The 22825-nt window shown below is 43.6% G+C and overlaps 1 protein-coding gene across 10 annotated transcripts in view; it reads right to left on the minus strand.

The window, feature by feature from the left end:
* The window catches only part of myo5aa (myosin VAa), a 49085-nt gene that overhangs the window by 9271 nt on the left and 16989 nt on the right, over positions 1 to 22825 (minus strand). For 3 of the 10 annotated variants that reach the window (XM_035628480.2, XM_035628482.2, XM_035628478.2), the window contains exons 6-33: positions 20950 to 21093; positions 18610 to 18691; positions 16867 to 16974; positions 16195 to 16301; positions 15241 to 15506; positions 14964 to 15045; positions 14691 to 14831; positions 13737 to 13862; positions 12793 to 12876; positions 11284 to 11286; positions 10119 to 10274; positions 9805 to 9902; positions 9380 to 9466; positions 8875 to 8983; positions 8463 to 8674; positions 8211 to 8367; positions 7844 to 8083; positions 7506 to 7754; positions 6305 to 6398; positions 6062 to 6207; positions 5691 to 5804; positions 5368 to 5502; positions 4930 to 4986; positions 4536 to 4763; positions 4065 to 4073; positions 2596 to 2696; positions 2371 to 2427; positions 829 to 909 (exon numbers count right to left, since the gene is read on the minus strand). In XM_035628480.2, the coding sequence (XP_035484373.2) occupies positions 829 to 909; positions 2371 to 2427; positions 2596 to 2696; positions 4065 to 4073; positions 4536 to 4763; positions 4930 to 4986; positions 5368 to 5502; positions 5691 to 5804; positions 6062 to 6207; positions 6305 to 6398; positions 7506 to 7754; positions 7844 to 8083; positions 8211 to 8367; positions 8463 to 8674; positions 8875 to 8983; positions 9380 to 9466; positions 9805 to 9902; positions 10119 to 10274; positions 11284 to 11286; positions 12793 to 12876; positions 13737 to 13862; positions 14691 to 14831; positions 14964 to 15045; positions 15241 to 15506; positions 16195 to 16301; positions 16867 to 16974; positions 18610 to 18691; positions 20950 to 21093 (3473 nt within the window). The remainder of the gene's footprint in view (positions 1 to 828; positions 910 to 2370; positions 2428 to 2595; positions 2697 to 4064; positions 4074 to 4535; positions 4764 to 4929; positions 4987 to 5367; positions 5503 to 5690; positions 5805 to 6061; positions 6208 to 6304; positions 6399 to 7505; positions 7755 to 7843; positions 8084 to 8210; positions 8368 to 8462; positions 8675 to 8874; positions 8984 to 9379; positions 9467 to 9804; positions 9903 to 10118; positions 10275 to 11283; positions 11287 to 12792; positions 12877 to 13736; positions 13863 to 14690; positions 14832 to 14963; positions 15046 to 15240; positions 15507 to 16194; positions 16302 to 16866; positions 16975 to 18609; positions 18692 to 20949; positions 21094 to 22825) is intronic. The other 7 variants (XM_035628487.2, XM_035628479.2, XM_035628486.2 and 4 more) reach the window with 5 other exon arrangements.

Raw genomic sequence — 22825 nt, forward strand, 5'->3', positions numbered from 1 at the left:
GCAGTGAGAGGATGAATGGCGGATGTGGTCTTCACCACCAGACAGCAGCATGCTGTGCAGAAAGTACCAGCAGCCCAGAGCGCAGCCTCTCTGACACACTCGTTATTCCGCTGAGTCATTAAGATTCACATGCGTGAAAAGTTTCAGACGAAGCCCTGAAGCTCATCACATCTCAATCAAAATAGTTGGGAATAAATCTGAGTTGGTTTAGAATATCTAGAAGAATACCGTAAGTGACAGATACATTACAAACAGTGTTTAAAGCAAGCTCTGCAGGAAATACTGAGGCACATGGGGCTGAAACATGTTACAGCCTCCCGCTAAAAGTGAACAAACCTAGGTTAGTAACAGAATGAAGACAAATTTGGCTGCACCGTCCATACCAAGCGTTCAAACCAAAATGTTACTCCATTTTTATTGAACACAACCCTGAAAAGTCCTATGCCAGTGTGTTGTGCCATAAACATTGTTGTCTACCTCGGTAAGGCAGGTGTACTAGGCCATAAATCCATTAAACACAGAAAGGTTGTGTCTTTATGTCCACTAAGAATAAAGTAATGGGTGTGTGAAGTTGGCAGTGAAAGCAGCTTCCAAATCTGTAAAACGTTCTGGTTAGTCGATAAGATTCTCGAGTCACTGAGACCAACTAACAAGATGTCCAATTTTCCAAAACGGGCCAACTGGAAATAAATGAAATAGAGAGGTCGACGAGAGAGAAAACTCTTGGCAAGTTGGGAAAAAGGTTGGTAGCAAAACAGCAGCAGACATCCTTTCACAAAAAATAAAATAAAAAATAAAATCACACTTGTGTTTGAAACACAATAACACCTGATGGTCTCCTTTAAGCCCTGATTAACCAGCCACAGCTCCCCGTCCTCATTCAGCTTATGGAAGTCTGGAGCAGCGGATCTGACCGACACACAACACACAGGTACATGAACAACACAAGGACAAAGAAAATGCGGGATGTTTGGGTGGGGGGGGTGTAGACGACGGTGTGGACAAGAATATGCCTCATTTATTACTCAGTGTTCTAATGTATGTGTGTGAGCGCGTGCGGGTGCGTTTATATGCTTCCATCTAACATTTGTTGACTCTTATTTAGTTGGTTTACCATGACACTTGTTTTCTCTGTGTCTGTTTGTTTTTCCTTCTGCAACTGATTTGGTGCATTTTAACAGAGCTGATACCAAAATAGTATGCGGCAGTTTTACAGTCTTCTTTTATGTATTTATACTGTAGCCTGCTGTGTGTTTAACATGTTCTATTGTACACTTAAGATTAGTTGTGTTTAGTTTGTTATCCAAGATCTGCTGATTGAACTCTCGTGTCAACATGAGAACAAAGAAGGTCACGAGCAACGTGGGAGGGATGAATGTCGTGACTTTGGGGGAAGCTCCGTGGGCTTGTGCAAAGAGATGCTGATTTTATTGTCAGAGACATTTTGTTGCTAAGGACTAGACCCTATTCATGTTCTAATGTCTACCCACGTTGTCTACCCACTGTAGTTATATCACCGAGAGTAATGCATGTATTAATTAACATCTCGTGATAAAGTGTGCGGTAGGGGGCTACAGAAGAAAGTAGATTAAATAGTAGGTAGCAGCAATAATCTTAACATACACTTCCCTAAACCTGTGCTGTGCATCTCTTCCTAAGGGAAAATAAAAAAAACATAACAAACATATATAAAACATACAGTAAGAGGATTATTTCATGCACTGCTCATGCCAAACTCATTCCATACAGCTGAGACGGGGGGGGGGGGCATCAAACCTGAATTCACCTTGCGGCTCTGTTGTATGTGTTAATGAAGTGGTGACAGTTGAATCCCTGTCAGCCCAGACATTTTCATGCTTTAATGCCAGACATTCTCTAACTCCTGCACAGTAAGTACAGAGTTCTGTAACATTTCCAAAGGCAGACCAGCGCTGTTGAAGCCACTAACAAAAAAAAACTTTGTTTAGAGAAAACCAGAAACTATTTTGAGTCTGACCCGTCAAGTGGGAGACTCTGCCCTTGTCAACGCTGGACTATCAAAACACATGCAAACCTACAAAGCCTGAAACTGGACTCAAAGGTCAAACACGCATTCCTTGACCGCAGTAAATACTGGAAAACATACGCCTTCCATTAGAGCACAAGTTCAGACCCAAAGTGGAGCGGGAGCTGTTAAGACGGTTCATCATGCCGTTAGGGCCGAAAGTGCATCGCAAAGCTACACAAGCTTCCATCAGCACTACGGTATGGAATCAGCCGAGTCAGGGTCAGTGACGCCAGTCACTGGAAACAATTCTCGACTCTGTTCAGCGACAGCGTGGCCATGCATGTTCCAGTTCCACGATGCATAGGCCACGTCGCGTCCGTTACCTCAGCCTACTCAGGAGATCATTGACATCCAGCGGCTTATGCATGAACCTGGGAGATCTGCACAGGACAAAGAGGTGTTCACAAGCACATACACGTGTACGCATGCACCACTCAGACAGACATCAAATCTACAAATGGAACTGGGGCGTGGCGAGATATTAAAACGGACAAACAAAAGTTAAAGGTGCCAAGAGACGTGGTGGAGGGGAGGCTGGAGGGGAGTACCTGTTGGTGTCTTTGAGGCCTACGTAGGCTTGTTTGATTTCATCAGCGTCCTTCAGTTTAGACACGTCCTCCACGTAGACAGACGGCTCTGTCATGGTCTCCTATAACAGAAAGAGAGCGCGGAGAAATTGGTAGAAGTCGTGTCAAGACAAGAGGGATAAACGAGAAAGATTCACACCACATCTGTAGAGCGACCAGGCCGCTGCAACCACATCATCACCATCACCGCGGGGATTGTCATACCGGCTGGGTGTTTGAATGAAGACAAGGGAGTCGCGGCTTTCGTTGACGTGCGTTTATACTGCTGCGAGCGGTTGGTGTGTGCGTCGGTAACGACACCCTGCCAGCACCAGTGTACATGCCGGCTATGACTGTCCTTTGCACGCTGACAATCATGAGCCACTTGGAGCCTCGGGCGGATATACGGTGACACGCAATCAAATGGCAGCTCAGCCGAGAGCCGTCTATCTGTGGGGAGCGTCACAGCGCTTTCAGAATACTGAAGGTGCTTGTGGAGCGGAGCATCAGCTGATCAGTTACACAGGCTAATAGTTTGGGCAGCGGTACATGTGAGAGCTGTGTGACAGTTTGATTTTCTTCACATGATGGGATGTCGGTTCAAATTACTGTCATGCGCTGATGGAAATTCGCATCACCCAGAGGCCGCAAATTTGAAATTCCACTCGCAGAGAGTTTTCATTTTGTGGTAAAACGTCTACACTGGATGTAAATACATCCATCTAAGTATTGTTTACCTAGATGGATGGGAAAGGACTCGGGAAAAATGGCAACTGAGCAGAAACAAATAGGTCCATAAATGCATCGATCCAGACGAAGGATCAGAAAGATGAGACCAGGCGAGGACGCAGTCTGCACGGACCTGCTGCTCGTCAGAGCAACTGTTTTTTTTGGTGATTTTGTTTAGTTGCCAGGCCTAAGGGGTTGGTTGGTTTTGTTTGTTTTTCACATTTAGCCTTTTCTTTAGCAGCCTGTTCTGTTGTGGCTCCAGTGCAAATTGTTAATAATGATAATTCCCATGATTTCATTATGGGCTTGTACACATAACCATGAGTTCAGGTTTAGCCTTTGTGGAGGCCACTTTCTACAAACAGCTCCCAGAGAACAGGGATTTACTCTTTCCTTCTGGATTTGGAAACAAATTAAACCTGAAATTTACAGTTCATGCCAATGAAAAATTAGAAATAGCCACAACTAAAAAAATAAATAAAAGATAATTTACCCACAACTGCTTTTTTTTTCCTAGGGTCTAAATGCCATTATTTTGTATGTTTAACATTAATTCAAAATGTCCTTGCAGCGGTGGTAGGAGTTGCACTTGTTTCCAGAAGAATCAAGAGTAAACTGTGATTGGAATATTTTGCGTAATATCTCAATGGACTGCAGGAATACAAACACACATTGTGCAAATGTGTCAGATGTTCATGCATGATGCAGTTTCTCAACTCTACCTTCTCATCCTGTGGGGAAGCGTGGATGGAGGAGAGAAGGTGGAGACAGGTGAGTAAGACACAATATTCGCAACAAACATAATGAACAATTTAAATGTGATTTTACCCCAAAATCTACATCAAAATCTGACTTCTCAAGTCAGGAAGTCTCAGATTTTAGGGACTTCCTGAACTACATGAACACATAATTACATTCATTATGAAATATTAGATTTTTGTCCAAATGTAATCCATGAGAGTTTTTAGCTGAATTTCTTTGCAACTTTTTTTGGGAAACAAACATAAAGGCAGACTGGGGTGAAAACACACAAATGTAAGGAGGTGGATGTAAACAAGCAGCGTGCGGTCCACCAACATCTACTGTGACTTAACATGGAACAAAAACATGGCACCATGTGAATCTAAATGGGGACGGTTACAGTCTGAATGCTAATATTTGTTAAGACAAAGGAGATTAAATGCGGTCTGTACCTTGTGGTGCATGGCTTCCTTCTGGCTGACCAGCTGGGAGCGCAGGATCAGAACCTCCTCCTTGCGGACGTCCAGCTCCTCACAGGAGGAGTTGAGCTGGTCCAGGAGCACCTTGTAAGCCGGGGAGCCCGGGGCCCCAGAGTTTGTAGCTGCATTACCCAGCAGGCTTTGCCTCATCTCTGCCAGATTGTGTTTCAGCTTCTTGTTCTCCGACTCCAGCTCCTGACGCTGAGAAGTGAAAACACTCTTGGTTACAGGCGTAACAAGGAAGCGGAAAGTTAGTCATTTTTGGAGTCGCCTGGCTTTCACTCTCTGAAACCGGCGTGAATCAGATGAAGAATGTCTTATCGTTGATGCGGTTCCACTTCCCCGATCCGGACTACACAGTACGTACCTTGAGGGACTCGTACTCCAGCTCTGCCCCACGAGCCTTTTTGAACTCTGCATCATCCTGAAACGAGCAGCAAAACATGGTGATGAGGAAACCGGCTGGAGCGGGATAAAGATCACAGCCTTTTAAGAAAAATATAGATTTTTACTCAATTTTATCTGAAAAATGCTGCACACCCCTTTTCCCAATGGAATAACCTATAATCTATTAACAAATGACACACTTAGATTATGATTGTATTTATGCATGTTGTTCTTACATAACAATGAAAAGCCTTCTAGTATATCAAGAGTCAAGAAAACTGTCAAATACTATCCTAGTATTACAGCATGTTTGTAATTATTTACCGCGAGTTAACAGAGTGGAATGAGGCATATGACATGAAGGGCTATATCATTTGTGAATAGAGTGATACGTGTCAGTGCGACTGGACGTCTGTACCCTCGCTCTAGCCCGCTGGAACTGATCCTCTTTGTTTTCCAGCTCGTTGCGCAGCGACTGCTTTTCTTGCTCCAGTTCTGTGAGACGTTTCTGCAGCTTGAGGGTCAGTGAGGTGTCTATTCCTCGTGTAACATCCTGCATGTCATGGAAACATTAGGGGAGCGTCTGTTCAGTAAACAAGTATTGAAATGCAAAAGTTCTGGTCCACAATTTAAAATGTTATAATCAGCATGTTTCACTTTAAAGCCAGAAATGTCTTTAAAGCCCCGCTCTGGGTTTTTACCCTCTTGCTAAATGTGACGTTATTTAATGCAAACACGTACTTCGGCGGCACGGGAACCTTCCTCCAATTCGGCGTACTCTGAGTTGTAGGTGTACTCTGATTCGTTGCTGCTGTGCGTGGAGTCTGTCCTCCTGTGGCCGGGCTTGGAAACGTTCTTCAGATTAGGGAGAAAATCAACAATTTAAACTAGAAAAAAAATGAACTCCTGAGTTCTCCATTACCGACAACAAACTATTTACCAATTATTGGCTAAAGCAGATTCTACATTAAGTAATATGTCATAACAGGCTACACAGAAAAACAAACATTCAGAACATTTGCTGTGTCAATGTTTTGCAGATTTTAACGAGCACAGCAGCATGAAAAGTGGAGAAATATGTCTGAGTGGCCGTGTGAGTTTGGGTTTCTAACCGAGGACAGAGCCACCTCCTTCAGGTCGTCGTATTTCTCCTCGAGGCGCAGGTGTTCTGTCAGGAGGTTCTGGTAGCGAGATCGCTCCTCGTTCAGGTCCGTCTCCAACTGCTGCGTCTCCTCTGCTATCGCACGGGCCATTTTCTCTAGAGACACAAAAAGAAGTAGTTAAAACGTGTCTGCGTGACGAAGACAACTGCGTCGCGGTAAGTCTGTGTGATCCATGTGGTGACGTTTTCATACCTGTCATCTGCTGACTCTGTTCCTGAATCAACCTGTTCAAGTCGTCCTTGTCCTTCTTCAGCGAGCCATTCTGCTCCTTCAGCTCCGAGACCATCTGGACACACATTGAAATGATCCTTAAAATCACATGTCATGTGAAGGCTGGTGACTGACTTGGACGTGAAATGAACTCTTAAATCCATTCTACAGACCTACTGTAAATGTGACCGATCCGGTTATTTTTCATATCTGTCATGTAACACATTATTGCTTCTCTGACGTTTGAAAAGACGTTAAAAACAAGAGCTTCTCATTCTGAAAAACCTCCAGGGATATTTAAAGTAAACTAAAAAAATTGTATTATTGCAGATCCGAATCCTGGCCAGCTCCAGCAGTGTAGTTTTAAACTTTGACCTGATGGAGATATTACTTTAATACCGCCATAAATTTGTGTCATTATCATTAATTACGGTTTTAGAGAGAATTTCTCCTTTGGAGCTTCATCTACTTTGAAAATTTCTTCTCATGTTGTTTCTTGGACAGGAACTTCATTCTAAAGATTGCAGGCCTAACAGATCAAAAAAAAAAAAAAATCATCACAATGCTCAACTTTGAATATTAGATTATTAGTGTTTGAAAAAAAATGTCTTGATCATGAAATGAAGGAGAACGCTAACACAAAGACAAAGCTAAACAGAAACAGAAGAGCGCACACACAGAGGTCAGTGGCTACCTCACTAGCACACTACTCTATGTCCTGTGCTCACCTGACCCGGGGAAACTCTCCCCCCTGAGCCCACCACGTGCCACTTGTCTCCTGGTTTGCTCTGGCTCCTAAATTGGGGGGAAACTGTTTTCCACTGATGCCAATATCCATATGCAAATGTAGTATCGGTGATGTGTTGTTTATTTTCCAGTGAACTATGGGAGATTCTAATCGTTAGCAACCATTTCTATTGAGCTTGGTTTTAAGACATCACAGTCTCACTAGAAACTGGACAACTAAGTGAAGGAGAGACGACAGGGCGTTAAAGGAGAGGAGAGGAAAGCAGTCACCTCTAAAAAGTTATTTGTCCTTGGAATTCAAAACCTAGTAACTACTTGCCAGGAAAAGGTTTGCTATTCACGTAAATTGGCTTAATTTCAGACTAAAGAGAAAATGGAAGGCAGGTCAAAAACAACAGGTAACAGGTAACAGATGGGGACGTGACCCCTGTCTTACTTTCTCCATTTCGTTCCTGTATGTATGAGCCCAGTCCTCGATGGTCTTCTTCTCCTTCTGCGTGACACTCAGCTCCTTCCTCAGCCTCTCCAGCTCCTCCAGCAGCGATGTCACCTGTATGGTTTTGTTCTTGGCATCCTCCTCCACCCCTCGCAGCCGGCTGAGCTCGCCACGCATCCGCTCGCTCTCGGCGGAGTAGGAGGTCTCCAGACCATTGAGCCTCTCGTTGGTCAACCGCATTTCCTTGCTCTGGATGGACGGTAAAATACCCCAAGTTAACATATATTACGTAAAGTAAAACTGGGGATAAAATCGTCTGTAAAAAAAATCAATCTCACCTGCTCGTCGACCTTCCTCTGCAGCTGCATGATCTTGTTCTCCATGCCTTTGTTGAGCTTCTTGAAGTGCTCCACTGAGCGAGCCTCGATCTTCAGCTTCTTCAACTCGCGCCTCGCCCTCATCCTGCGGATGCAGCACTGCAGGTAGACGATGGACTCGAGGCAGCGCTTGTACCAGCACCGGGCCAACCAGCCACGAATGCGTTTCTGAATGATGACTGCCATGTGCTGCCGCAGTAGCTACAGACACAGACACAGACCCATTGAAGGAGAGGCAGAGGGAGATTAAAACGGATACAATAATGGAAATCTCAAGACGATTCTTTGGGGCTATTTTTCGCAGTGATTTGTGTGATGTGTGTTTTACCCCCTGGTACTTCTGTCGGGCCATATAACCTCTGAGGATCGTCTGCATGGCCAGGGCGGCAGCCTGCTTCTGCCTGTAGCGTTTCTTCTCCACGCACATCCTCTGGTACTTCTGGATGACGGTGGCCGCCTGAGAACGACGCATGAACTTGGCCAAGCTGAGGAGAGGGCGAGATGAACGTGTCTCAATCAACACATTCCATTTTTATTTCAACCTCTGAAGGGAGCGGAGCATCAGGGCCCCTTGACTCACCAGCGCGCCTGGTATCCTCTAGTGAACCTCTGGATGGTGATCGCAGCGCAGCGCTTGCGCAGGTACTTCTTGCGCGCCAGCCAGCAGCGGATGGTCTTCTGGATGCGGATGCAGGCAGCACGCAACTTGTCTGCCCTCAACTTCTCAAGATAAGCGACCTGGCCGGCCCTGAAGAAGATCTTGGTCTTACCAAACTGGTATTTATCCTGGTCCTGAGGGAAAACATGTGCAGAGCTCAGGGTTAAGACAGAGGTTAGATGGACGAAAAGAGACAGAGGCAAAACCAAACAATCAATTCATTATTAACTGCTGTAGGCAACACAAACAATAATAATAAGAATTATAACAACATATCTCTATATTTTTTTATAACTGTTGGACTTAAATATAATGTTGAGGAGAAAAGTCTGACCTCCACTAGTTTCTCCAGAACATTTCTGCAGGTCAACCTTTTGTCAGGGAGCACGTCCTTCTGCTTCATCAGCACTCTGTAACGGCTGAAGAACTCCTGGTACGTCCATCTGTAACACGCATACACACACATGAACACACACACTTAGAAAACTGCCATGACCAAAACATTTAGCTTGAGTTAAACATTTTATAACCAAAGTAAATTTACAAGGAGCAGCAGATTTGCTGACATTATCTGAGGGAAAACACCAAAAATGGCTGTTAAATTGCAAAATATACTCATAAAAGTCTGGTAAGCAAAGTCTGGTAAGCAAAGCCAGACAAGAATACAGTTCTGAAGTCCAGACAAAATATTTCCACTTCTAAATCTAAATCTAATAGACAATAGATAGATAATAGAGACGGCAAATCAGAAAAAGTCTTTAAGGTCGCACGACACGTAAACATACTGGGCTCCTCTGAGAATCATTAGCAGAGTTGCTGGGAATGTACAGAACCAGTACCTGGACGGGAAACCTGCAGCAGAGATGCGGATGGTTTCTAGGACACCACAGGCTCTGAGCTGCTGCACTGCACGTTTGGGATCAAACCTGCCAACAGCAAATGATCACAGTCAACACGGCCGCTGTGAATTACACCTGAGCTAAGATGGTGACGAAGCTTGAGCAAACTGTGTGATTCAGTAATGGCAACAAATGATTTTGTAAATGTGAAATTTCAGCAATTTTCAAAATTGCGAATTAAGATCGGTGATTGCTGTGTTATTGGTGCCTATCTAAATCTAAACTGAGAAAAACCAAGACAACTAACATGGGAGCAAGAGATAATTAATCACAATTAATCACATCATGCAGCCCCACAATAACAAAAAACATTCAACTTTGTTAATTAAAAAAAAGAGATGCAAGATAAAAGAGAGGAGACTCACGTGAAGGCCAGTTTGAAGTCATTTGGTTTGATGCAGCGGACGTAGTGTGGAGTGGTCGCATTCAGAGTCTCCATCAGCATTTGCAGAGAGTTTCGAAACTACAAGACAGGATAATCATCGTCATCACCAGCATCATCATCAATATTAAACCCAAAATTCAAATAGATGGTAGGGATGAATTCATATTTTTTTCCTAAAGGGAACATGGGCCCAGACATCTGGACGCCACCGTCTCTACACTGAGTGCGCAGACACGTGACAGCATTGTACAACAGCACCAGTCTAAATCAGGAAACACCGGAGAGATGCTCGACCTGGCAGCCGACAGTCTTCTTGTGCTCCTTGCTGCTTTTCTCCCGACTCTTGTCCGGTTTGATGCTGAGGCGGGTCCGGCCTCCAGTCCCGGCGACCTGACCAGTGGGACTGGTGGCTGGATGCTCATCCTGAAATAGCTCCACCAGCAGGTCAAACTGGGCACAGCAACAAAACACAGTCAGAGACAGAACAGCTGAGGGGCAGCACCAGACCCTGCAGGCAATATTGCGTTGCTGAGAAATATAGACTAGTTACTAAGTATTTAAAGTTTGTTTCAGTGCAACTACTGTAAATAACACACGGTTGAAAATGGACTTCCTGACAGTCTCTTCTTAGAGCCGTGCATTTGGGCTTTTCTTATTTACTGCTTAGTGCATATCCGCAAAGCAAAGCATATTAATGTTTCATTTTTTTAAATGTATAAAACTCGACGTAAATGTCTAGTAATGAAGTGTAAAGACAGTTTGACATGAGAGTTAATGGATCTCAACTGTTTGTCAGTTTAAGGAGATTGAGTTGTTGATTAGCGTTTGTTAAACTCAGACTGTTGTTATAATGTTATGAAAAGCCAATAAAATTATGAAAGGTTATACTTTATCATATATGACAGTATGCAGTCGTCATATATGGCTGCATGGCTTTACTTTGCCATGACGTTATGACACAAAGGGTATCATGTACAATAGTATGACCTTTAGTAAAGCATGCGCACACATCATTCATGTTCCATATAACACTGTGGTTATATGCCTCATCGTGACGATGCTGTGTTATGTGCGGCAGGAGAAGGCCCTCCTGCTGAGCTCCAGGCGCCGTCATGCTGCTCCTCTCGCCACCTTCGTTAAGCAGGACAGCCAGAGCCACAAAGGCTTTACGTGTTGCTCGCTCTCAGCATCAACCTGAAAGTTCCCTCCTTCCTCTCTTCCTTGTTTTTGTGTACAATACCCTTTTTTCTCCTCCCAGAGTGCCTTTACTGTTCCCCATGCAGCAAACAAAGGCCAAACATACACACAACTTTAATCTCCTCAGTGGTGTTAAGATTATAACTCCGTGCCAGAGAGAGAGAGAGAGAGAGATTCAAGGAAGGAGGAGAGATAAAGGACCAAAAAAAAAGGAGCTGAAGAGCTACTGGCGGCCCGGCGTTGTAAGAACGCCTCTGTTTACCTTCTGCTGGCAGGGAAGGGTTGTCATGATGAGGACAGAACCAAACATACATGGACAACATATGGAGACACAGTGACAACAGAAACACAATGACAATAAAAGGAAATGTTAAGGAAACCAAAATTTCACAACCATTACAATCCCCATCAAAGACTATAATAAACGTCTAGGATTCAAACCGAAACAGGAAATAAAACCAGGGGGACTGGTGATGAAGATGTACAGCACAGTGATGGGAAGAGCACGATGGGATGATGATGATATGTGATCGTGTACGACTCCTGTGTGCATCTTGCAGGTCCTACAGCAGTTTTGAGCAGCGCGGGTAATATCTGTACACGGTGACATTAGATGCCGGAATATTCTATCGTTAGCTGTCAAGATGGACTTTAGTCAGATGTCAACAGCGATGATGTCAGACGTGAGGTTTTAGTAAACATCCTCTATCCTAGATTTGTCATACAGTCAGAAAAAGAAGTCAGGGAACTGTAAAACTGAAGCCTCTATGGAGAGCTGATGCAGCACCCCATTATTATCAACTCCCAATTGTTTAAGTCCCATCAATCTCCATAGCAACAATCACACTTCCCGTTTCAGTGAGTGTGTGTGTGTGTGTGTGTGTGTGTGTGTGTGTGTGTGTGTGTGTTTGTATGTTCAGTGGTAGTATTAGAGGTTAGAGCAGACTAGAGTATTTCAGCCCTTACCCAGCTCTGCTCATGTTGAAGTCTATAAGAGAACAGAGGAAGGCCACTGAGCATTTTGGACAAACACACTGCATCTGTCTGTGTGTGTGTCTGTGTGTGTGTGTGTGTGTGTGTGTGTGTGTGTGTGTGTGTGTGTGTGTGTGTGTGTGTGTGTGTGTGTGTGTGTGTGTGTGTGTGTCTAGCGAAAAACATCAGAAAGGATTTAAAATCCTTAGGCCCCTTTTGACCTTAAAACACTCACGTGAAGTTAATTTGGATGTGATCTGATAATGGCTTGGTTTAATGGCACATGCATGACCACGTTTCCAGTTAACGTATATATATATATATAAATATAATGGTCTCTAGATTCATGTCATGTTGTTCCCAAATTAGATAATAATCCTTTGAAGAACGGTGACAAGTTATTGATTGCATGAAATAACAGAGGTTACGGTATGATGTTGGGAAGTGGCAGTTTGCCAAAACTAGTCATGAGCAGATGTGAAAACTCACTATGTGGGTCATGTTTGTGTTTGTGTGTGCGTTCAGTTTTGCCTGCCATCTGTAAACAAAACATTTACGTCACTGAAAAATAAAATCTCCTGGAACGAGCACTGTTTTCTTTTACAGCTGGAATCGACACTATCACTACACGGCCAGTGGAGGGCGCTGCTTCCATGAGCTGTGCGTCTGTACTTTTGGTCAGAAAGCGATGGTCTGTTTTTCAGAGTCCAGGCGCCACAGCTTCAGGCTTCTTTTGAAGTGTCACAGTAGTTGTATTGTATATGCTGTACAGGTGTGTGTCTGTGTCTGTGCACCTCACCTTGCTGGCCTTCAGCACATTGATCTGCTCTTCATTCACGGTGTCCTTGTTCTTCTCCAGGAAACCGTCGCACTGGTACTCCACCTGCTCGACGACAACAGAGCACAGCTGGTGAGACTTGTTGGCTTTAAAAAGACAGATATTACATTTTTTCATTTTATTTTTACAATTTTTCTCACAGGGGCCCAAACACGCAGGTCTGCATTCAGCGGTCTCTTCTAATAATACTCTTCTGAAAATGCCCGGGTTGAATTCCTCTGATAATGCCAACCTTAAATTTTCTCCACATGACTGGCAGGATGTTGTAAAAACAATCTTTTCCTCAGAGAGCCACAGTAAGTCTAAGTTTCAGCAATAAGACATGTTTTCATCTCTTGGTTTCAAGTCAAATTGAGGCGACGAGGTCTGCAGCGCAGGTGAAGTACGCTCTTTACACACAAAGATCAGTGATCGAAAACTGCAAATATTTGGTCAGAAATGTTTTCATATTCTCTCATAATAATATGACGGGGCCTAGTGGGAAAGTCTCCATTAGTCCTTGACCCGTTTATGTGTAACCTTGTAGTGAGGATATAAAAACAGACACTCATTACAAGATAAGAAATATATTACACTGAAGTGAATTACATCTGCACACAGATGTAAAAGAGCCGTTTGGCACCAAAACAGTGACAACAATGGGGGGAAAAAAAAGTCATCTATCCTGCAGCTATCCTAAAAATATCTCACACCAGCACTGCAGCAGCCTCTGCAGCCAAACTGCTCTGAAATGTTATCTGTGCAGCTCAAAGGCAAAGTGTCACACAAAGCACTAATCCTTCAAACCAACACTGTGACTCTTCTCGCCTAAATAAGAACAGAACAACATTTTGAAATCCTAAATACCAAACTCATGAAAGACACAACTCTTATTCTATGATTAATGCGACACACACACAACCCACCTTGTCAGCAAAGTGTTGGATGATGAAGGCGCGGTTGGACATGCGTGGCTTCTCGAACAGGGAGCAGGTTTTCAGATGGGTGTTGTACAGTTTCTGGGCCCAAGAATCGTCGGAGCCTTTGGGCATCTGGCGAAGAAGGGGAGACGACACAGAGGAATCGATCAGGGAAGCATGTAGAGAACATACCAATCTGCTCTCAGTCACAATGAGCGACCAGTCCAATAGAAACCAGTGTTTAACCAAACTTAACATTTTAAGTCAGACTGCATTTATGAGTTGTTGAATTTTCAATGCACACTTTACAGACATTTTTCTTGTATGCCCTTGCCAGGAAGTGTATCTCCCTACAGTAATGTCAGCAATGTGGCCCACCTCAAATGTCAACAGTCTATAAAATGACCTTGTCGTGCAGATTAGGTACGACGGTGAGTTATCTGGCTGAGCTATGAAAGTGTGTAGATGGAACAGATATCAGCACTTTGCACTTGACACCATGAGCTGACGTGTTTAATGTATGAATTGTGATATTTTCCCCCTTTTTTTTTTTTTTACTTTTCCTGCCCAGCCCCCTACAGTAGTCAACTTTCCAGAGAATGTCCGAGTGAGCCCATGTGAGAATACGATTCACGGCGAGCGAGTGGCCGCTCTGCCCTGGCCCCATCCCTGGCCTGAAAGTTCCTGGGGTCTTGGTTTCGCTCTGCGTTTCCTCTCTGCAGGTGAACGTCGAGTTAAAATAAACTTGTGGGTGTTTTGGAGACTCAGGTCTAGTGTGAGAAGCCTCTTCTTTATGTGCAGCACGGACTTCCACCAAGAGTGCCAAGTCATCAAGTCTTACATAACTGTATAGTTTTGTGCCACTGCATACTGCAAACAGCAAGCAACAAAAAAAAGGCAACTGTGCTGAGCTCCCCTTAATAGTCCTAAAAACAATTTAGTTGACTGTATCAAAAGTACTTTGCACTCCTCGTCCAACAGGTCCAGGATCCCCATCTTGGCTTCTATGAGGTTGATGCAGGGCTGATTGTCGTAGAAGTCGATCAACGTCCAGGGGATCTGCTCCTTCATGTACTCCTCCTGCTCCAGCTTGAACACATGCTGTGCACCAACAGACACACGCAGACAGGTGGGGGTTACGCTGCATGCCTGCATTTAATATATAGCATCTAATCTAACATTTAAACTGTGAATTCAATGTGCCGTCCAACAGGTAAAACACACGCGGCTCACCATGTTGAATTGTTGCTGGAGTTTCTCATTAGCGTAGTTGATACAGAACTGCTCAAAGCTGTTGATCTCAAATGTCTCAAACCTTGTGAGGAAGAAGAGTCGAGTTAAACAGCTGATAAACATCTTTTACAAGGCAAACTGAGTCAGTTAATACATCAAATATATACTTTGTTTCACACAACGATTGACTGCATTTATTTGGTGGGACAGTCCGGGAATTTCACAGTGACAGAAAACTTTACTTTACTACTATATTAGACCATAGTGTCGACTCTACCCGTAGATGTCGAGGACGCCGATGAAGGAGTGCTGTTTGACGTTAGTGATCAGAGCCTTGTTGACATGCTCAACGATCCAGTTGAAGAGTTTGGCGTAGATGTGTTTGGAGAGCGCATCACGTGCGTTGGTGGCCTGCAGACGAGGGAGGGGCTTGATGTACGTCTCCGCGGCCGTCTTCAGCTTCCTGTGGCACAGCCACTGAGTCATGTCCTGGTAGGTCACGCCCACCAGCTCGCAGAACGCCGTCAGGTGGCGATTGTTGGGCTGAAGAAAAATAAAGAAGAGGTTTTTAGTCTTTGCCAGGAGAAATCCAGCAAGGTTCCAAGGACTTCCCATTTTTTCTAGATACATGTGTTCAGCATCGCAGTGACCCTTTCTCAGCAAAGAAATATAGCACTGGCTTATTACGACCTCTTGGATCTCATATTATTATAGCTACATTTCAGTTTCTTACAGTCTTCCATAAACACTCTGTCACTCTCGTGAATAAGGTCAATGTGAAAACGTTGCTGTGTATAAAACCGTTTATAGATCTACTAACAATCTATGTGTATGTGTAATCTATGAAGCGATTGTTTTCAGTGTCTAAAATCTTAACGGTCAACATATAAGGGCTAATTGCTAATTAATCACAAATTTGCAAAAGCAGCATGTGAACATTTCAACCCTCGCAATTCGAGAGATGTATAATTAGTGATTATAAATCTAAATCAAATCTGAATATAGGTTTGAATGAGGAGTGGCATGTTGTGGATCATCGAATTCAAATGACGACTGAAGAAAAATGCAACTGGTAACACAAGGCGAGAAAAAGCAAGACAGGGAGTTGTGTTCTAATAAAAAAAAACTAAAATCCACATGGCCACAGATGGAACCATATACCAAATAAGATGCAATTGGTTTACACATGTCCCAACGACAGTCAACACGGAATTATTAATTTCATCCTCACAGCAATGACGCTACTGTCCGAATCTCTGTCCTTTATTTCCACGTTTCCGAGATGAAGAATAGCTGCCAAAACCCGGAACAAGCCCATCTGATAGGACTCATTAATACCTGCAGATGACACACACACACACACACACACACACACAGGTTACACTGAATATCTGGGTGACTTACATTCACTGCTGTAAAACCCAATCTTAGCTCCCGCTATACAAAGTACATTTTAATCTTTTTATTAATGATCCCCACATTCAACCCTAGAGCTTGGTGCTTTTTCATTAATCTTATACTTGTGTACAGGAGAAAGATTAGACTCCTGGTTACAAATTCCTACATCTTTTACACAGACGTGTCTATGTTTTTTTACACTACAGTGTTGTGTATGTGTGTGAGCCATCAGACTGCACAACACAGCCTAGGACTCAATCCGCTCCAAATCCCAAATGCACACTCATTTAGTTTTGATTACATTTTTATTTTATATTACACAACAGCTACATTGCACATTATTCTATATAGTATTTGTTATTGCTATGGCATAGTATTCCTATTTTATCTTAGATTCTGTTTCTATTATAACTATGTTATTATTACATTTTCCCCTGTGCTGCAGCGCAAATTTTGAAATTCCCCTACGGGGGAATCAGTGAAGGTGCATCTTCTCTTTTCTTACCGAGCAACATGAAGGCATTGCGAGTGGCATTAAGCTCCTTGGTGTCGTCCACACCGACAATGACGGGGCTGCGGCCCTGCCGTGTGTACAGGAAGTCGTTTGCACTGCCTGGGTGGAGAGACAGAGAGAGTAAATATGTTTAGAAATCATCCCCAACACACTGCTTTATCATTAAGAACTGTAGTAACACACGCACTATATGATCAATTTGAATTATAACAATAATATACTGTATAGGACCATGAATTCTATGTACCGTTTGTTCTGAAAACACACTCCAGAACAAAGCACCTGCTTTTGGAGCCCCAAGGCCACCAGGGAGCCCCCTTGTAACTGATTTTAAAGTGTCTATTAAAGTCATACATAGGGACACCTTAGCAACGATGCTCTAGTGAATATGGTTGCCTAGCAAGTAGCCGTAGAAACAATCCCGAGCTGTTTGTTAGTGCTGAAACCAAAAGACGTTAAAAGTCAGACGTCAAAGGTTTTTCCAAGTGGCCAAGGATTTAAGAGAAAAACACATCCATATTTGGATTACTTATTTTCCTACAGTCTGAGACCTGTGTTCATTATCACCTACTTTAGGTTTTCTATCAGCACAATAGATCATTTCTCTCTATAGAGAGAGAAATCTAATCTTTTCAGCAATTTGGATTATAACAGATACTTAAGATGCCGATTCAGAAAAACTGGCAATTTAAAAATTAAATTCACCAAAATCTGTTTCTTCAAATACACTTTCCACTGAATTAAGGCATGCCCTGTTACCTGGCAACAAGAGGCACTGGCATGGCATTGACAACCACTCCATTTACTGAGCCAGGAAGTCAACAGGAGAGGAAAAGACAGCAGCTGTGTGTGTGTGTGTGTGTGTCAACTGAGTTGCAGTAAGTGACATTGGCAGCAGTGTGTGTGTGTGTGTGTGTGTGTGTGTGTGTATTCCCTGACTAAGCTGAGCAGGTGCAGGTCCACAGTGGGAGATCTCTGAATGAGCCTGTTCAACCCCACAGTCATTGAGTTCACTGCCTCTAAACTCATCAGATACATGGCAGCGCACTTCAGATACCATGTTGTGGTTATTGAAGATATTATTCAATATTATTATTATTATTAATATTATTATTATTATTTATTCCTCCCTCTAACTTGGGCCCACAGCAGGGTAATTTCATGTCGGTGATGCAGTTTAAATATGTCTCTTACTCGGATACATAAATGGCAATTAAACGTAAATTGTTTGTTTTTTTGCTTGGCTGAACCCGTCGCTGAGATTATGGATTTTCAGTGTTCTGGCAGTTTTCCTGCTGTGGAGAGCCGCCGCATCTTAACTGAAGAAGAATGATCCTAATTCTGATTCTAACTTTGTCTTACTTTTTCTTCGGGGATTTTTTGTAGCCGATTCCAATCTGGATTCACTAAACTCTCATTACGGCATAAAACCTGTTGTAAATTGCTCGCTTCTGACTGATGAGTAGTACCTGGTCACAAGTAGGTAAGGAAATCATGATGTGCATCATCAATGCCATTTATTCAATTATTAAATAAGGCTGCCCTGTTGTGCTCCATTTGTGGGCAAGTTTAGAGGAGTAACAAGGAAAATTCCGCACCACAAAGTCCAACAGTCCTATGTGGTGTGTGGTGTGTGTGTGTGGTGTGTGTGTGTGTGTGTGTGTGTGTGTGTGTGTGTGTGTGTGTGTGTGTGTGTGTGTGGGTGACGTGTGTGACATGTGTCATGAGACTTACTCAGCTTCAGAGTCTTGAACTCGGGCAGATGCGATGATGCACAGAGCTGATAGAAGATATGATAATTTCTCTCCTCATCCGCCTGGAAGAAGCATGAAGAGTGTGTGATAGGAGATAAACACTACATGTGCCCCTGTAACATGCTCAGTTAAAAAAAATCACATGAATGTCACTGATCAGTCCAACATATCCTCATATCCTAATAAAAAGCTTTTTCCCTCTCTTTTAACCCACATTCATGATAGGAGGGTCGATTGTGTCTGGTTGTTTCTTTACGATGATCTGCTTTACAATTATTCAGTTTCACTGTTTAACATTTCGAAGCTCCACTGAAGCAGTTGGCAATGTAATGCCTTGCTCAAGGGCATGCCAACAGAAGGTCCCAAGTCTGTTATGTGTTTATTTGACCACATTTACATTTCCCATATACATACAGAGAACACCTGCTTTCCACCCACAATTGGGTACCAGATGGATCATATTGTAAATGGGTATATTTAATGCAACTGGCTTATATAGTGATGATTACAGATTATTTTCAGTGAAAATGAATAACTTGCACATTAAAAAGGGTGTGATGTGAGAGCGCTGTGGAGCTGGAAACAAAGCTTAAACTCTTTCAAGATTTGAAGCCTGTTAAAGTAAACTGCGTATTAGTTTTGTGCTACTACACCCAAACGCAGAACGCAAACACACATGCAGACAAACACCTTAAACGGGTGGCACCTGTGCCAAGCATGTGAAAAATGTGAGGAGGAAAGAAAGCACATCTTTCCAACCACTTCCTCATTCCTCAAGAGTGATGTCTACGACGGTAGAGTGTGTGCGTGCGTGTGTGTGTGTGTGTGTGTGTGTGTGCAGAAATAAAATCATCAATTCTTTCTCTAGACTCATACTCTCTCCACCAGTGAGCAAACACAGCCGTGGAGCATAGTGACACTAAAGCTGGACTGAACAGTGACAACTTCTGCAAATTCCAGAAGTTGTCACAGGATACAAGGCAGGCAGAGGGAAAGTGCAAACGTCATAAATTAAATCATAAGGTCAATTTCTTGTCGAGCATGATGCCTGCTTGTTGTCTGAGACTTGAACTCAAATCACACAGGATGCAACACTAATTCTGCCACAACCTTTTGCTGTAATGAAATTTGTTCCCAGAGAAATGCGATAGGTTTTTGTTATTGTTGCTGAGGATAATAAAGAAACACCAGGGATAAAATCAAGAGGCCCTGACCTCGCACACGTTGAATTTAACAAAGTCACGGCGTATGGACCGACCATACAACGTGGCATCAACATTCTCAGCCGTCATTAGCTCTAAGGAGGTTATGTGATTGGTTCGGTTTGTCAGTTTGTTTGTTTGTTTGGTCTCAGCAATGGTAACCGCCGATTAAATTTTGGGAGGGCTCCATATCCGAATCATTTTTCAAGGCTTCTTCTCCACTGCGAGAGGGATTTTGGGGAAACAGAATAAAGGAGGGAGATTGCTGAGCCGCGGCGGAGGTCTGCGCTCTCTGAGTGCTCTCCAAAAAATGTTGTCATGACATGTGAGGAATTGACTCTTTCGTACTGAGAAGATGCTAATGCAAATCTTGACTGTAACAGTCGACTCAACCTAAAGTCTTTGTTTTATTGAACCTTTCTCATGGTCGGTGAACTTGGTTGGTTTTACATTTTTAAAACATTTTTACTTAAGCTCAGTCAACTCATCCTTTTTTTAAGGGCAGCGAGGGAACTTACACTAAAGCTGCTTTCGGACACGAGGTCCAGACATTTTCCTGAACTGCATAAGACAACGCTGACGTCCGCACCATGTGTGAACCACCCAGATGCCACCCCTCACGTGAATGTTCTGGAAAAGGTTCCTGCTGTTGTGAACGTGTCAGACTCGGACAATCTCGGACAAACTCAAGTTCGTGTCTGAAAACAGCTCACGATTCTAAACGGGACAAACTGGATTTCTTAAGTGAAGGAAACAAGCTGCAATAATGACATTAATGAAATAACCAAGCGTGATAGAGTGTTAGATCAGCTCATGAACAACATGTTGGGAAACTGCATGTCAGCAGGAGGTAAACTTGCGGATAATGTGGCTGAAGGAAAGAACTGAAGATAAATGTAGGCGAGGACTATTTATATTTAGGGAGGGTATGTGGAGTTCAGAACAAATGTATACGTATGCAAAGGTTAACAGTGTTCATTTGTCTGTGACGCCCGAGGAGGTCGTAATAGACTGTAATGAGTGGAGGAATGAATGTAAGTCAGTGTAACATCCAGACGGGAATAAACAAACAGTCAATGTTTGTATGCGTTCGAGCAAACGTGTAACCGTGCGCTCACCTGAAAGACCACTCGTGATTTCTCCAGCAGATATGTCCTCATGTTGGCACCGATGATGCGGAAGCGGGTGTCGAAGCCGATCTCGATGTATTTGCCGAAACGACTGCTGTTGTCATTCCTGGTGGTCTTTGCATTTCCGATGGCCTGAGTGACGGACGGGAAGAAGAAACAAAACACAAATGCTGAAACGGACAGAACATTTGAGGGTGACTGACAGTGTTCCCATTCTGACAGAGTAGACGGTGTGGCAGGACATTTTTATTTAAGAACTACACAACAGCAGAGTGAATGGCAATTCTAGCCTGGGGTTATGAGCGCTGTCGTCACATTGAGCGTATTGTAAATATGAAGCTATAGCCGGCCGCCAGTTAAAGAGAGAACAGCTAGCCAAGCCCTGTCTGAAGGTAGAGAAAATCCAGATTATTTCTTGGTCAGATGTCTTGTTGTAGCCAGGAAATCACTGCTCGCAGCCAACTAAATATTGTGGCCCATAAAACCCCTAAAACTACAACGTGTCCTTACTGAATATGTGTTTGTCTGTTTGTCTGTTAAACAAACAAGATCATCATTGTTTCTCCTGTTTCCACTTGTTAAGGCTAAGATGATTTCTGGTAGTAGCTTCCAATCTACGATCTACCTTAGACATGTAAGGGGTATCAGTATTCTCCTCTTTTTTTTAACAAGAATATCCAGATGTTAAACTATAATGTAAATCCACTGACATAGTTTTTTCTTTTCTCCAAGAGTTGGATCGGTTATATGTTGACAGACATTTCCTGCTGAGCTACTGTACGTGACTGTACGCCTGCACACAATTCATCTGCAGTCAGCAGCCCCAGTTCAATACACAGGACTGATCGATGACCACACTAGCAAATGTCAGAAGACGGGTGGGGCCACACACACTCACACACACAGACTAAAACAGAGTAAATCGTGTGTGTGTGTTTGTGTGTGTGTGTGTGTGTGTGTGTGTGTGTGTGTGTGTGTATGTGCGTGTGTGTAGGGGCGAAGGGGTTCTTGCTGAGTTAAGGCCAAACAGTCTTTCACTCCAGACAAAGAGTCTTTCAGCTGAGCAGGTATTGCAGTCTCTGCCTACATCAGCCAAACACTGATACTATAAACACCGCACACACACACACTCTCTCTCTCTCTCTCTCTCTCTCTCTCTCTCTCTCTCTCTCTCTCTCTCTCTCTCTCTCTCTCTCTCTCTCTCTCTCTCTCTCTCTCTCTCTCTCTCTCTTTCTCTCCCTCTCCCTCCCTCTCCCTCTCCGACACTTAAACACACATAGGGGTTTTGTAATATTGAAAAAGCTGATGCAACCGAGTACTCTGCATCCAGACTTGGAGGCCGAATCGACGTCACTGCGACATAAAGAAAGCTTTCTATTCATTTCGTTCAGCTCGTCTCCGTTTGGCTCAATGTAAAAAAGTGGTTGCTGTGAGGGAGGAGAGTCACGTTGGTAAGAGGGCGCTGAGGATGGATGAGCATGATGGGGGATGGCAGGAGGTGGATCGGGGTGGAAGGGGCTGGTATTCAGTGGCATATGGGCACAGGCGAATGCTCCAACCCCTCCTGTCTTTGTGCCTCGACGGGAAGAAGTAAACAAATAAACACGCACTGAAGGAGAAGACCTGTGTAATCACAGCGAGAGAGCCGCCCGAGGCCAGAGAGACAGAGGAGGGAGGAGAAACTGAAGGGAGGGGACGAAAAATGCCGAGTGAAAAGGAGAAGAGCTGAGAGAAGAAGCACAAACATCATTCAAGAATCAACTTTGCCTGTGAATGTACTGATGTGTACAGGGGAAAAAAAATGACGTAAGACTTCCACTTTGACGACAGCAGTTTAGGTTTTGGTCAAAGTTGCAGCAGATGA

Source organism: Scophthalmus maximus, chromosome 4 (genome assembly GCF_022379125.1).
Source record: "Scophthalmus maximus strain ysfricsl-2021 chromosome 4, ASM2237912v1, whole genome shotgun sequence".
NCBI lineage: Eukaryota > Metazoa > Chordata > Actinopteri > Pleuronectiformes > Scophthalmidae > Scophthalmus > Scophthalmus maximus.